Genomic DNA, 15,258 nt, shown 5'->3' on the forward strand with positions numbered 1-15,258 from the left:
TTGGCTGATATTCAAGAATCATTAGGTAAGATCAAATTGAGTGCATGCATGATATGGGACCATACAAAATAATTACTTCTAATTTTTGACAAATCTGGAAGGAAAAAAAACATAGGCTACCGTTAAAATACTTACTTTTTGGCAGGAACTGTTTTTTGCAAGTTCCAAAGTTTCAGAGTATGATCCTCAGAAGCGGTAACTAGCACAGGTTCTACAGGATGGAAAGCTAATGCCCGGACTCCATCAAAATGGCTACGTAGTGTATACTTGGGGTTCCATGTCTTTCGAAAGGCATCTTTATTGGCAGGCAACTAAAAAGAAAAAGCACAATATTTAGTGGTAAAAGTAGTAAATTAATAGACATGTGGAATTTTTATTTGTTTTGGTGTGATTAAAACATATATGTTAAACTGCTTTGCTAAACTGTCTAGTAGAAATTTAATGTACCTTTAAAGCTTTATAATAAATCTTTATCATTTAATAAGAACTAAGAATAATTTCATTAGCTTTCAAATACCTACATCAAATGGAGTCCCTCAATCTGTTTTACCTAACCATCAAGCTAAACTCAAAGGTCCTAGGAAATATCAGATGAAAACAAAGAACTACCATGCTACAATACCTTATATGAAAACAATAAAAATTAAATAAATTACTACCAAAAATCCAAGAGTACAATATTAATAGTACAGTTGTCATTCAGAAAATTAGCAACGTGAAGTTTTTAAAGGCAGCAAGTTAAGGTACTTCCCAAAAGTTTGAACTAAAGACACTTTAAGAATATGTTCATCATTACTGTTGATACTGACATGAGGTTAATCTTTTTATCATCATTTCTCCATCTGTAAAATAGGCTATGAACTCTCTCCCAAACTAGTCAAGTTTACTAGAATTTAGTCCCCTATGCACTTTATAAAATGTAGAAAAAAATGAATTCGTTAAAAAACAAAACATTTGCTGAAAACTGCAAATTCATTATATAAAAGTTAAACAAGTTTAGTTAACTCTCAATTGAATGTTTACTGTATATAAAAAATTTAATCCCAGACTAGTTTTACCACTAACACTGTCCTTCCCATTTCCCCTCCATCCTCCCCCAATCCCTCAAATGAAGGACTGAAAATCAGGAAATGGCAACAAGCTAACTTGAACATTATCCTTAAAAAAATAAAAGTTCCAAAATAAAACATGCTTTTTAAGAAGTGTCCTGAATTGATCAGGCTATTTTTCTCCTTACCATTGAAATATGGCTTAACTTGAATAAATAATTGAGAGTTGACTACTCAAGATAGATATTTATTGATCAGTATTTTAAGATAATCAATCATCCCAAACTCCTAACTAATCCACCACAATACCTAAGAAAAATTTAACCACCACAAAGAAACTAGTTATTAAAAAAACACACAACTACATGTCACTTCAACTCAACATATTGACACACAAACTTATCTTTTCCATGCACCTTGATATTAATTCTATTTTATAAATGTTTCCAAAAATAAGGAGCCTTCTATTAAATCATTAAAAAATTAAAAATAAAAAATTAAAAACTGCACTTACATCATAACTATAGTCTGCATCATTTGTTACCGTCAAGTCTGCAAGGTCTCCAAGGCCCAGTACACTTAACAAAACATCATCAGAACCCATAATAAATGACTTGCCTCCTCCAGATGGAAACGTTATTGGTTCAGCTATAAAGAACAAAACCGCTTCTTAAATGCTGAAAATCATACAGTATAAGACAATATTGTGGGGGAAATGTAAGCACTTAACAGTTATAATACAGTAATATAAATTTTATCTTCCCACTTCCCTCCTTATTTCTTCCACTCAAAAAATCCTATTACTAAATAGTAAAAACTAAATGTTTATTTAGGAACTACAACAAAATCTCCCACAAAGCAAATAAATGTATATTAGATATATTATTCCAGGGTGGGAGGTGGGGCACAAAAGCTCTATTTAAATCACTTTATCACTTCAGTACAATTATAACTATAGTATTTTTTAAATATTGTAAATTGTTGGGAAGTCCTTTCGCTTTGCATCCTATTTGCTTAGAAGTGCTAGGTATTCTAGTTCCTGATAAAAATTAATATAAGCATTCAAATTAAATTATCTCCATCTATAATTCCATGTATCAATTTCCTGAAATGAAGCCTTAAATTGCTCAAATTCCTCCAGTAACAGCAATGGTCTAGAAAGAGGGCAGTTCTACCACCAACAATGTCAATTTCCTTTCTGCAAAAGGTTAATCCATGTGATATTTAGAATGCCTTCCAGCTTTCAAGATTTGACTACAATTGTTTATTTTAACTTCCCTTTTATTTACTATGATACTTCTAAAATAAAATAACTATAGAATTTTAAGTTAAATTTATAATACTTTGAGCAATTAAAATCAAACACTGCCATAATTAGAATAACTATACTAATATATAAATATTTTCCTATAACAGTTATAGTATAAGCAATAATTCTCAGTTATCATTGCAAACATGCTTTGAAAGCAAAATTTTAAGCTTAAGATGCCAGGGGAAAGTACACAAGTCACTGTAATAAAAAACAACTCAATATATCAAAACAAATTTAAAGTTCATGAGCAAAATTAAAAGGAAAACAGTATATAAAAACTCAAGCTAATTATCTATTTTGAAAAATTTGAGTGATACAAATTTAATACACTATAGGAAACATAACAGGTATAACACTTGTCAGTCATCATTAACACAACTACTGAAAAAAATTAAGATACAAGTCAACTTTTCCTAGATAAATACTATAGCAAAAGTAAAATTAATCTATATTTACACTATCTTATTATTTATTAAAGTAAGCAATAATATAAAAGTAAGCTATATAATTTGACTCAAATCAAGTCTTACATGACACTGCTAAAATGAAATTGTGAGTCAACAGCTAATCTAGAGTAAATTTGATAGAAAATATACATAGGGATACTAGTAGTATTTAATTTTTGAATGATTATACTAATTGAAACTGAATAATATATAGAGTACTGACCTTTCCTACCAATATTTAGTATGCAATTATTGGTAATACCAAAGCAGCTAAGAACAATAAAATCAATATTTTAAAATTATGTTTAAGAACAATTATATAAAAATTCATCTGGTACTATTTATTCAAAGCATTTTTAGCCAGTACAAGGTCATATATTTCTTTTAAGCTCATAATTTGTTTATAAGAAATGTTAGAACAAAATGCCACAATTCCTTCCACTCACAATTATATAAATCTCAATAAAAGCCTAATAAAATAACTTTAACGTAATAAGTTAATTTGCCTTATTACATATTCTTTTTACAAAGATATTTCTAATCAGTTGTTGACCAATGTAGGGGCATGTGAAGGGAAGTGCCTGGGCTATCCGGGCTAGTTTTATTGGAGTTTTAAACAAAAAGTTGGTATTTGTATCCATTTCTAATTAGTCATATGACTACATTTCTCAATCGCTATACACACATATAATTACATATATATATATAGCAAGCTATGCTGCTCACTCAGCGTTTATTACATATATATGTGAAAAAATCTTTTAAGCTATATTTCTACTTTCCATAATCACTCATCACCACTGTGGATGTGATAATCACAGTAAATATTCAATTTATTCACTCTTGTTTTCTTATAGAGGAAATTAATTTGTATTCTATAAATTCATTTTATTAATGTTAATACAATTACTTATAGCACATAATCACATAAGCATAAAAATGTCATTGGCAATTCAAAGAAAAATAAAATTATTAAAAGCAGTTTTTAATGATGAAAATTATGACACTTTTTATTAATAGCCTAAAAGATTCCATCAAGCAATTAAACAATACTATTATTATTTCCCTTTATGGAAATATTAGGGTCCCAAATGGGATCTTACAACAAGATCCTTTTGTAACTAATCCTCCTTTTTATAGACGCTTAATGACCAAGGAAACCTCTGTAGCTCACATAATCAAACTCTTCTTCCTCCTTCAATTTTATCAAAACTAAAGAACACAGCCCAATAACTGATTCAGTGTTGACATGGTATATCTTAAGTCTTTACTAAAAATAGTCTGAAAGGTTGTAATACAGAACTTTCTGTTTCTGAAAACAGACATTTTGTCTTTACAAAATGATGTATGACATGGACTTCAACAGGAAAGTATGAAGTTGGAGGTTGCCACTAAAAAAAAAAAAGAGATTATGAACTCTGTTTCTTTCTTAGCTTTATGTAGAGACTGAATTTGCTTCTTTTAAAATAAATGCTAAGATTTACAATTAGGTTTGTACTTAACTCCCCATTTCCTATTCCTTCCACCATTAAGAGTTATATCACTGACTCACTTTTTTTTTTTTAAAGGACACACACATAAGCACACATAGAGAGCACTAAATTGATTTAAATGCAAAATCTACAGTTTAATGTACAACACAAACTACAAAAATTTTAGCAAGTTTACCTATGCATTATTTGGCAAAACAACCCAAAAGCTAAAGGAGATAAACCACCTGAAATGCATAAAATGAAAAATAATGGATTTGGTATGTGGATTTTAGAAAATACTTCCTGATGTAAAACAGGAAAATAGCTCAATAGCAGAAAATAGATTTGGAAAAGTCAACAGACTATTTTACTTTTCATGCATTAATATGTTTTGTTTTTGTTTGGCTTTATTATTTCTCACCATAATCTGTAATTGTCATATCTGCATGCAGATATGATTCTAAGAGAAAAAAAAAAACCGCAAAATTATTTAAGTTTAACTGTAAGAAAAATGCGCTACTAGAGAACTCCTAAAGGAGAACGGATGTATTAAAATTTTTTGACTGAGGCATCAAATTCTGTTACATAGCGAAAACAGAAATATCAATGAAATTAAAATCTATATGCCAAATTATTAGATAATTAAGTATCTTATACTAGAGGCCCAGTGCATAAAATTCATGCACTGGGGGGCAGGGGGGGGGGCGGGGGGGGGCGGGGGAAGAAGGCAGTCTCTCAAGGCAGGCCTGCGCCCTCTCGTAGTCCGGAAGCCCGAGGGCAGTGGTTGGCAAACTCATTAGTCAACAGAGCCAAATATCAACAGTACAACGATTGAAATTTCTTTTGAGAGCCAAATTTTTTAAATTTAAACTATATAGGTAGGTACATTGTTATGATGGCAGTCGGACATCCTTATCCTTAGCACTGCCACAGAGGCGGGAGAGGCTCCTGACACCACTGCTGTGCTCGCCAGCGTGAGCCCGGCTTCTGGATGAGAGGCACTCCCCCTGTGGGAGTGCACTGACCACCAGGAGGCAGCTCCTGCATTGAACATCTGCCCCCCTGGTGGTCAGTGCACGTCATAGCGACCGGCTGTTCTGCCATTCAGTCTATTTGCATATTAGCCTTTTATTATATGGGAACATGTCACAGTAAGCCCTTGGTAAGAATTCAGTCTCATTACTTAGAATTATAAGTATCTGCACCTAAATTATAAATAACTGAAATATATATACGTATCTTCAGCTAAAATCAATTCTGGAAAACAAAAAATGCCTAAGTAGTACTTTCATTTCATGCACATTTCTAGTTTCATTACCAAGTATACTTGGTACCAAGTTAAAGAATAAGATGCTGCCTTATTCTAAAATGATTTTTTAAATTGCTATTTTCTGTAAGCTAAAGTTAGATTTCTGAGAGGTTCTCTGAATTGACCCCTGGGATAAAAACAACTCTACCTAAAATTAGCCAGTGTGGTTCAGTGATTGGAGCATCTGCCTGCCCACCAAAGGGTAGCAGGTTTGTTCCCTGCCCTCAGTCCGGGTGCATGTGGGAGGCAACCAATCAATGTCTCTCTCTCAAATTGATGTTTCTCTCTCTCTCTCTCTCTCTCTTTCTCTTCTCCCCACTCCCTTCCACTCTCTCTGAAAAGCAGTGGAAATAATATCCTCGGGTGAGGATTAACAACACACACACACACACACACACACACACACACACACACACCCCAAAAGAAAGACACAGAAGCAAAAAATTTCAAAATTCCCTTAGACAATTACATCACGAGCTTGCCCAACATGTTCTATGAAGATGATTTAAAGCCATTTTCATTCCAGCCAGTGTCGCTCACTGGTTGAGTGTCGAGCTATGAAACAGGAGGTCACGGTTCAATTCCCAATCAGGGCATATGCCCAGGTTGTGGACTCAATCCCCAGCGTGGGGTGTGCAGGAGGCAGCCGATCAATGATTCTCTCTCTCCCTCTCCCTTCCTCTCTGAAATCAATAAAAATACATTTTTAAAATAAAATAAAAATAAAGTCATCTTCAGCATTTTAAAACAGCAGCAAATTACAATACTAAGGAGATGTGACTTGGAATTAACATCTCCTGCAATGTAAATAAAATGGTAGCTAAACTTTATACCTTCCTCTGCTTTTACACCTTCATAATCAGTCATTCTAGTAGTGGATGAACTAGACTGATTAATGATTCCTGAAGGGATGTGGGGCAGCTCATCATGTCCCAGATCAGCTATGATGTCATAGAGTTTTGTCCTGTTGACCCTTGTAAATTAATGTCAGCAGTAGAGGTTCTTTTAATGGCTACCACTTTACTTGTTTGCAGCCTCTAAAACCAACTTACTAGCAAAACAGGATTTTAAAGAATTTCCAGTTACAAAAATCTCAAAAATTAAAGATGTCTTCAGTTTTCCATGTCATCCCCCCAAAACATTAAAATGATTTAAATATTTAAGATATTCAATATTTCTGTGAATGTTACTATAAATATATTGTTTTATACATATATAATTGAGCCTTCTGTCACTGAACTAAAGTTCTATAAACTCATAGACACAGAAGGTACTACTAAAACAACAAGAAATGTTGGTGTTTAAGGTTAATATTTAATAACAAAGAATAAAGCATGAGTTTTTCCAACTTAATAAACTATTTTGAAAAATTAACAAAGAAATAAGTACAAATGATTTTTTTTTTATGAGGGTGCAACAAACAATTAACTTTCCCTGGTGTTTTTGTGGATATTTTCCTGCCACATTCACACAAGTTTTTCATTAACAAACCAACCCAAAATGTGTTTTCACTTTTTCAAATTTGAAAAACCTGCTTTACCCATAAACTCTGATTTCCTCATTATTAAAAGAAATACTTAAAAAGTTAAGTTTTCCCTTTTCCAATGTATTGATAATCAAGTCAGATGATGTATAGAAATTCTATTAACACCAATAAAGGAGAGAAGAGAAATGACAGATAAATCATATTCTATAAATGGAAAAGACAGGAAAGTTAGGATATATTAGAATCAGTAAGAAAACTAAGACAAGTCAATCACCAAGAACCATATACATATTCTCAGAATGTGAATCTCTGAAAAGGGAAAGCCTCTAAATCTTTTAAAGGAAATGAAATAAGCATCAACTTTATAGGTATAAATAGCATAGGAGTAACAATAAACCATAAGAATAAGATCACTTGTTAAAGATGTATTACAATTTAAACTTTCCATGTTGAAAACTGAAACAGACAAGTATCAAAGGAAGTCTTAAAAGATTTTTAAATTCCCTCATATTTTAGAGATTACAGATGCTTCATGCTTGCTTCAAATCATGATTTACATATTACAAATATGTTATTGATTTACATATTTTTATTATATACAGAAAAAAATGGAAAGCATAGGAAGCCCAAAAAATCCTACCCGATCAAGATTTTAAGAAAACTAACTTAGAACTTCCTCCTCACTCCCTCCCCCAATTACAGAAATTATTAAAAAATGAAAGGTCTTGCCTGGATGGCTCAGTTGGTTTGAATGTCGTCCCATGCACCAAAAGGTTGTGGGTTCAATTCCTGATCAGGGCACATACCCAGGTTGTGGTTTTGATCCCTGATCGGGGCATGTGGGGGAGGCAACAGATCTATGTTTCTCTGTCACATCTCTCTCTCTCTCTCTCTCTCTCTCTCTCTCTCTCTCTCTCTCTCTCTTTCTCTCTCCCATCCCTTCTTCTCTCTAAAATCAATAGATATTTCCTCAGGTGAGGATCTATATATATAAAAGCCTACTATGCAAAGTGTCCCCTTGGGAATTCAACACCAGGGGGTGGCACGGAACAAAGGAAGAACCCGGCAGGCAGCCGGCAGCCGGGGAAGCAAGGCCCTGGCTGGCAGCAGGAAGCCGCTAGGGACCCTACCCGTACACAAATTTCGTGCACTGGGCCTCTGGTTCAAAAATAAAAAAGAAAATGGAGTTTTAAACTAGATAATATTGTATCATTGTTAATTCCCTGATTTTCTTCATTGTGCTGAGGTTATGTAAGAGAATTTCTTAGTAGTTAGGTAAAGAACTCTAAAGTATTTAAGGAGCAACATGTCTATAACACTCAGTTTTCTGAGCTGTTCAAAATAATAACTGTACATTTTGCAAAGAGAAAAGGATAAAGCAAATATGGTAAAATGTTATTATTTGGGGAACCTGGATAAAAGGTACATGGAACTCTTTGCACTATTCCTGTAACTTTTCCTGAGCCTAAAATTATAGCAAAATAAAAAGTTAAAAGGAAAAGGAAGCTTAACCCTTTTGAAGCCTGAGGTAAAAATAACTGCCTCAAGTCTCTTTAGGTTCATAGTCTTGCCTTTTGGAAGTATTGATAAAGTAGAGCTCTTCATGCATACCTCGCTTAGCAAGAAATTAACACTGAATTGTATCTATCATCCAAGACAAAGTTGTCACTTTTAAGTCATTTTTTTTTTTTTTGGCTTCAGATAGGGGGACGAAAGGGTGGGGTGGAATGAACAGATAAATGTTAGCATCTTAGCTCTTGATTTTAGAAGACTTTCTATTAAAGAGTCAAATCATGACTGAGTCTTTACAAAGTTAAAAAGCTGATAGATATTTTTGCCATTTTTTTCCTTTCCAGTAAAAGGGTAGTTAGATTGGTTTACGACTATTGATTCCATATGGTAAAGTTGGCAAATAATTTTCTTCCCTCCAAGAAGGTGGACAAAAAAATCTATAGAAACTTAGCGCTAAGATCCAGTAGGTATGAATCATTCACATTTTGGAATAAAGAAAAAAGAAAATCAAAGGCTACAGCTTATGAATTATTCTAACTTGTATAAAGCTACATCTGAGAAAATATCAGCATAAAAACAAAAATACAGGTAATAAGACTGCTAAGAAAATTTATGAGTTATCTTTTCATGTGAAATTGTATATCAGTATTAATATGATGGTCTGCGTGGAATAATTCCATTCTAAGCTTATGACCCATCAATTTTTTTTTTAAATATATATTTTATTGATTTCTTACAGAGAGGAAGGGAGAGGGATAAAGAGTTAGAAATATCGATGAGAGAGAAACATCGATCAGCCGCCTCCTGCACACTCCCTACTGGGTACGTGCCCTTGACTGGAATCGAACCTGGGACCCTTGAGTCTGCAGGCCGATGCTCTATCCATTGAGCCAAACAGGCTAGGGCTGATCAATTTTTTAAAAGCTTTTTTTTAGCCCTGACCGGTTTAGCGCAGTGGATAGAGCGTCGGCCTGCGGACTCAAGGGTTCCAGGTTCGAATCCAGTCAAGGGCATGTACTTTGGTTGCGGGCACATCCCCAGTGGGGAGTATGCAGAAGGCAGCTGATCGATGTTTCTCTCTCATTGCTGTTTCTGACTCTATCCCTCTCCCTTCCTCTCTGTAAAAAAAAAATCAATAAAATTTATATATAAAAAAAGTTTTTTTTTATTTCCTTAAGTTTTATCACTATGGGAGGGATTCAAAACCAACATTTTCTTACTGAACTCTATATTCAAGAGGAAAGAGCTTTTACTTATCTAAATATAAAAAAGAATTTATTATTGCCTAGTTTATTCTGAGACATTTTGTTGGAAACTTCATCTTTATATCTATATATAGTAACCTTAAAATACTGATGTTTACAAAAACATTAATTATGAGAAACATTCTAAAAGTTTAACTAGTGGAGGGTAGGCTAAATCAACAAAATGCAATACCATGTAAACACTAAAATTATATTTTATTTAAGATGACTATAAAACTAAGGGGGAAATGAGTTAAAAATAATATGATATCCTTGCTGAAAAATTAAAAAAGGTTTACATATAAACACACTTAGAAAAAGTTGGAAGGATATATATACCATGCCAAATAATCTCTAAGTGATAGAAATGCAGGTGATTTTGACTTTTTCTTTGTTTCTATATATTTCTTAAATTGTCTGAATAACAGCATGTGTTATTTTTATGGTTATAATAAGCAAAGTTAGTTCAATTTTTGAAAAAACAGATACAAGTTAAAATTAAAGGGGGCTGGCTGAATAATACAGCACAGATCTGGATAACAAAATTGTATTGAGACATGAGAGCCTCGAGGCAAGGCAGGTTCCCCAGCTTCTGATTTAATCACAGCAGTTCTCTTTTATCCCTTTCACATATTAGGTTTTCCAATATTTTGGTTGTCAACAGGGTACCTTGTTTAAAAAATAAATTAAAAACGCTAAACAGAGGAATATTCATTTATATAAAATGTTTTCTGTAAGTTATTAGCTAAGTAGGAAACTAACAAAACTTTACATACTATGATCCTTTAAAACAAATTAAAATTTTATGAGGATTTTAAATTTTTGTTTAGATCATCTGCTTCTAGTATTTCTTAAACAGGTACTTTTTTTAAATAAAACATTAATCTTATTTCTTAACCTCACAAAGGCATAGATCTAATTATATACTATCAGGAAAAAGGGGGTATTTTAATTAAAAGCAACATTATCTAACATTTTCTAAAGAAACCTTCAACAAAAAAGTCAGTTTATGAGTAAGACATAAAATAAGTAATGTAATATTAAAATAAACTACTTGGTTTCTTGGGGGGAAAAAAGACTCAATCCCTAAAATTCTAATGTCATTGTGTCTATATTAAAATAGTTAATCATGCAAAAGTACTTTTATATTCAACATGCATGAAATACATAGGTAAGTGATTTTAGAGCTGAACACAGCCCTGTCCAGCACTAAGTATTTTAAAACACAATATTGTTTTAAAATATTGTCTCAAACTTCTTAAAATTACCTAAACAGCTGAATCTCTCAAATGCCACTTATTAGCTTCCACAATAAATTAAACCATAGTGAAAATGCTTTACTGAGGGAAATTAAACCATTTTTCATTATACCTGCCATTTAATAAACTATTTTTTTTGTCAACAGAGAAAAAAATATGAAAGACTGTTTATATGGTTTTTGCCTCTGTCATACACTGTTTTCTCCTTGATGGTTAAAAAAGCTAGACTAGCCCTTGCTAGCGTGGCTCAGTGGTTAGAGTGAAGGCCTGTGAACCGAAGGGTTGTGGGTTGGATTCCTGGTCAGGGGCATATACCTGGGTTGCAGGTTCAATCCCCAGCCTCAGTCGTACTGGAAGCAACCAATCAATGTGTCTCTCTCACATCAGTGTCTCCCCCATCCTCTCTCTCTCCCTCTCAAAAAAAAAAAAAAAAAAAAAAAAAAAGTCAATGAAAAAAATACAACTCAGGTGAGGATTAACAACAACAGGAATCAATGAACAGTTCAAAATTATACCAAAAATAAGTTTCAAGTTTCTCCATTTAATTGTTACAGGTCAGACTATATCTTTCAGGTACCTTTTAAAAGTTTAACAAAAATGAATTACTTCTTTGAGAGGTGCTATAGCTAAATTTATACTTTTATAGAATATTAGCCAGGATACACATATTGAAAAATATATCAAGGCAACAAAAGACACTCAGCTATTGACTAAACAAATCCTACTGCCACCACTACCCTCTCCTCTGGCCTTCCCTCTACCACAGTGGCCAAGAAAACAGTACTAGGAGAGAGTTCTTTGCTGTTGTTTGGGGTTAGATTAAGATCAGAAAGCTAAAATTAAGAAAAGGGCTTTCCTAATCACTGTACTTCAGGATTCCCAAACTAGGAAATGTAGCCTGGCTATGAGTTGGTTGTAACTATAAACCCTATGTAACAAAAATAAATAAATTTATACTTTCTCCCTTTGAACCATTTTCTATTATTTTTAATTCCAAGGCCATCATTTCTTACAATTTAGTAAACTTTTTAAAGCTTACAAAAAAAACCACCAAAACAAAACACTACCTTGAAATCTTTTCTTTATTCTTATCCAGTATTTAAGATGATTTTTTCACTTGATCAATAATACATCCTAAATTATATTCAAATAAATTTCAATTATATAACAAAATTAAAGTTAGTTGCCCCCTTTATGAAATAAAAAATGTACAAACAAGAAACAGAATTTAAGATTTTTGTCTCAAAGATTGGTACATAAAAATTATAATAGAATCTGCACTTACTCTTGACCCCTTTCTTCCCCTTTCGTTCCTTCTTGTACTGTTCCTTCAGTTTACTTATTAGTCCCTGGTCTACATCCCAAACCTCAGTAGTTGGGGAGAGGTCATCTTTATCTACATTCAGCATATTATTAAAAAGAAAAAAAATCAGCAATTGGCAATGCAAGCTGTTGGCATAAACTCTTATAGCTTTATATAATCATAATAAAAATGTACTAACTGGTGGGCGCAGTCTCAGTTTTGGTATTTACACCTGAAACTCTAAATGCCCATCTCACAAATTTCTAAACATGTAATACTAATAACAGTTAAATGGTGTTTCATTTCTATGAATCACAAATTTGAAGGTTATTCTTTCAATAACTGATGTTCTTTCAATGGACTGATATTAGAAATCTAGTGTTATAAAAAATAGATCACTGTAACTTTGTAAAAATGTTAATTTAGTCAGCATCATAAAAGCAAATGAATGAATACATGCAAATTACTCAAAAGTGCAAGCTGGAAAGGTCAGTGCTGTTTTATTGATGAAAATATTCGTGCATCTTCTGTCATACTGATTCTGCATGCAGAGGGTAACTGTACCAATGGAGAAGCATTCTAGTCCAATAAATACATAAATATAGTTTCAAATTACAGTCTCAAATAATCCCTACAAGGCATTTAGAGAATCACCACCTCTGCCCCACCCCACCCCACCCACATGGTTCAACATCTCATTACCTTCTTCCATTGGTCTACAACTAACATTAGCAAATAACCTTCAAGCTCCACTGAAGAATTTCTATAGAGGTGATTAAAAAAAATTTTTTTTAATGATAAAACTAGAGGCCTAGTGCACAAAAATTTGTGCCCTGGGGGGGGGGGGGAATGGGGGGTCCCTCAGCCCAGCCTGTGCCCTCTCCCAGTCTGGGACCCCTCAGGGGATGACCACCTGCTGGCTTAGGCCCGCTCCCCAGGGGATTGGGCCTAAGATGGCAATCAGACATCCCTCTGGCAGTCCGGCAGCCCTCGGGGGATGTCCACTTGCCAGCGGGGAGCAGGCCTAAGCTGCAGTCGGACATCCTTAGCGCTGCTGAGGAGGCAGGAGAGGCTCCCACCACCACCGCTGTACTGGCAGCCATCAGCCTGGCTTGTGGCTGAGCAGAGCTCCTCCCATGTGAGAGCGCACTGAACACCAGAGGGCAGCTTCTGCATTGAGCGTCTGCCCCGTGATGGTCAATGTGTGTCATAGTGACCAGTCATTCCCAGTCCTTCTGCTGTTAGGGTCAGTTTGCATATTACCCTTTTACTATATAGGATAGAGGCCTGGTGCATGGGTGGGGACCGGCTGGTTTGCCCTGAAGGGTGTCCCGGATCAGGGTGGGGGTCCCGCTTGGGTGCCTGGCCAGCCTGGATGAGAGGATGATGGCTGTTTGCAGCTGGTCACACACCCTTCAGGGTGGGGATCCCCACTGGGGTGCTTGGCCAGTCTGGGCGAGGGGCTGAGGGCTGTTTTCAGGCTGGTGGGCGACTGAAGCTCCCAGCCTCTCCTTTTTTCTTTTTTCTTTTTTTTTATTCTGGGATTAATTTACCTTCTATAGCTGTCACTGGAGCTGAGAGCAGGCTCCAGCTCTGAGGCCGTTGCCGGCTGAAAGCAGGTACCTGGGTATGTTTAGATTCTATAATTGAAACTCTGTTGCCATCACTGGCCGCTCTAAGCTCTGAGGCTGCGCTGGCTGAAAGCAGGTTTCTGAGGTTTGTTTAGGTTCTATAATTGCAACACTGTTTCATCTGGAGCTCAGAGCTGAGCTGTGGCGGGGAACGTTGACTTCCTCCATCACTGGAGTAAGAAAGCATCATGTTCATGTTCGCTTCAGCTGCCTGGCTGCCGGCCGCCATCTTGGCTGGCAGTCAATTTGCATATCTCGCTGATTAGCCAATGGGAAGAGTAGCGAAGTTATGGTTAACTACCATGTTTCTCTATTATTAGATAGGATAAAAGCAGCGACAAGCATGGAGAAGAAAAATATACATTGCTGTGTATCTGGCTAAACATGACACATGAGCTATTTTACTTGAATGTAACAAACCTTATTTGTTTTAACCATTTGTATGCCATAAGCATCTATAGATGCAAGTGGTGGACCTTTTTTAATGAAATTCAAAATATCATGGCAGTTAACCGGTTAAGTAAATACTTGTGGCTGGGAAAAATTATTCTATAGCAAACTAGAGAAAAACAGCATTACAAAAAAGCAGTATAAAAATAAGTCTAATAGAAGTATTTTAAGTTTTAAGAGTTTCTGCCCTAGCTGGGTGGCTCAGTTAGTTGGAGCACTGTCCCTTATACCAAAAGGTTGCGGGTTTGATCCCTGGTCTGGGCAAGTATGCGAGGTAACCAATTGATGTTAACCTCCTTTCCTCTATTTACTTTTAAACCAGCCATTTTATTAGGAAGTTTAACATCCTGTTATAGAATAACAACTATGAGTTTACAGAGCCCTGTTATTAAATAAAAAATACACCAAAATACATAGACTAAGTCAATTAATAAGACTGCCAGAATAGTAGGATTTTAGGGAAAAAATAATTGTTAAGTTTTTAATAACTCATTATATTCTGGTTCTCAAGTCTTGTAAACTCCCTAGGCCTAAATGACTTAATCTATACAGTGGACATATAAAAGCCGTTTTTTCCTTATGGATTGCCATACATAGCAAACTTAAATTTTCATATTTGAATGGGACATAGAAATTAAATTATTTACTGTACCTTGAGTCTTTTCTACTACAATTGTTATCACTTTTTTACCTCATGGATATACCTATGATCTTAGGTAGTCAATATGTAAAAAACTAAATCCGAAGCTTCAAGTTAATCTTCCAACTTGAATTACCTGAAACTA

The 15,258-nt window shown here is 34.6% G+C and overlaps 1 protein-coding gene across 3 annotated transcripts in view; it reads right to left on the bottom strand.

The window, feature by feature from the left end:
* STRN3 (striatin 3) overlaps positions 1–15,258 on the bottom strand; it is a 99,860-nt gene that overhangs the window by 21,810 nt on the left and 62,792 nt on the right. The window contains exons 8-11 of one of the 3 annotated variants that reach the window (XM_081089713.1): positions 12,371–12,485; positions 6,422–6,561; positions 1,564–1,697; positions 136–311 (exon numbers count right to left, since the gene is read on the bottom strand). In XM_081089713.1, coding sequence (XP_080945839.1) covers positions 136–311; positions 1,564–1,697; positions 6,422–6,561; positions 12,371–12,485 — 565 coding nt within the window. The remainder of the gene's footprint in view (positions 1–135; positions 312–1,563; positions 1,698–6,421; positions 6,562–12,370; positions 12,486–15,258) is intronic. The other 2 variants (XM_081089711.1, XM_081089712.1) reach the window with 2 other exon arrangements.

Source organism: Myotis nattereri, assembly GCF_964212035.1.
Source record: "Myotis nattereri genome assembly, chromosome: 1".
In the NCBI taxonomy this organism is placed as follows: domain Eukaryota; kingdom Metazoa; phylum Chordata; class Mammalia; order Chiroptera; family Vespertilionidae; genus Myotis; species Myotis nattereri.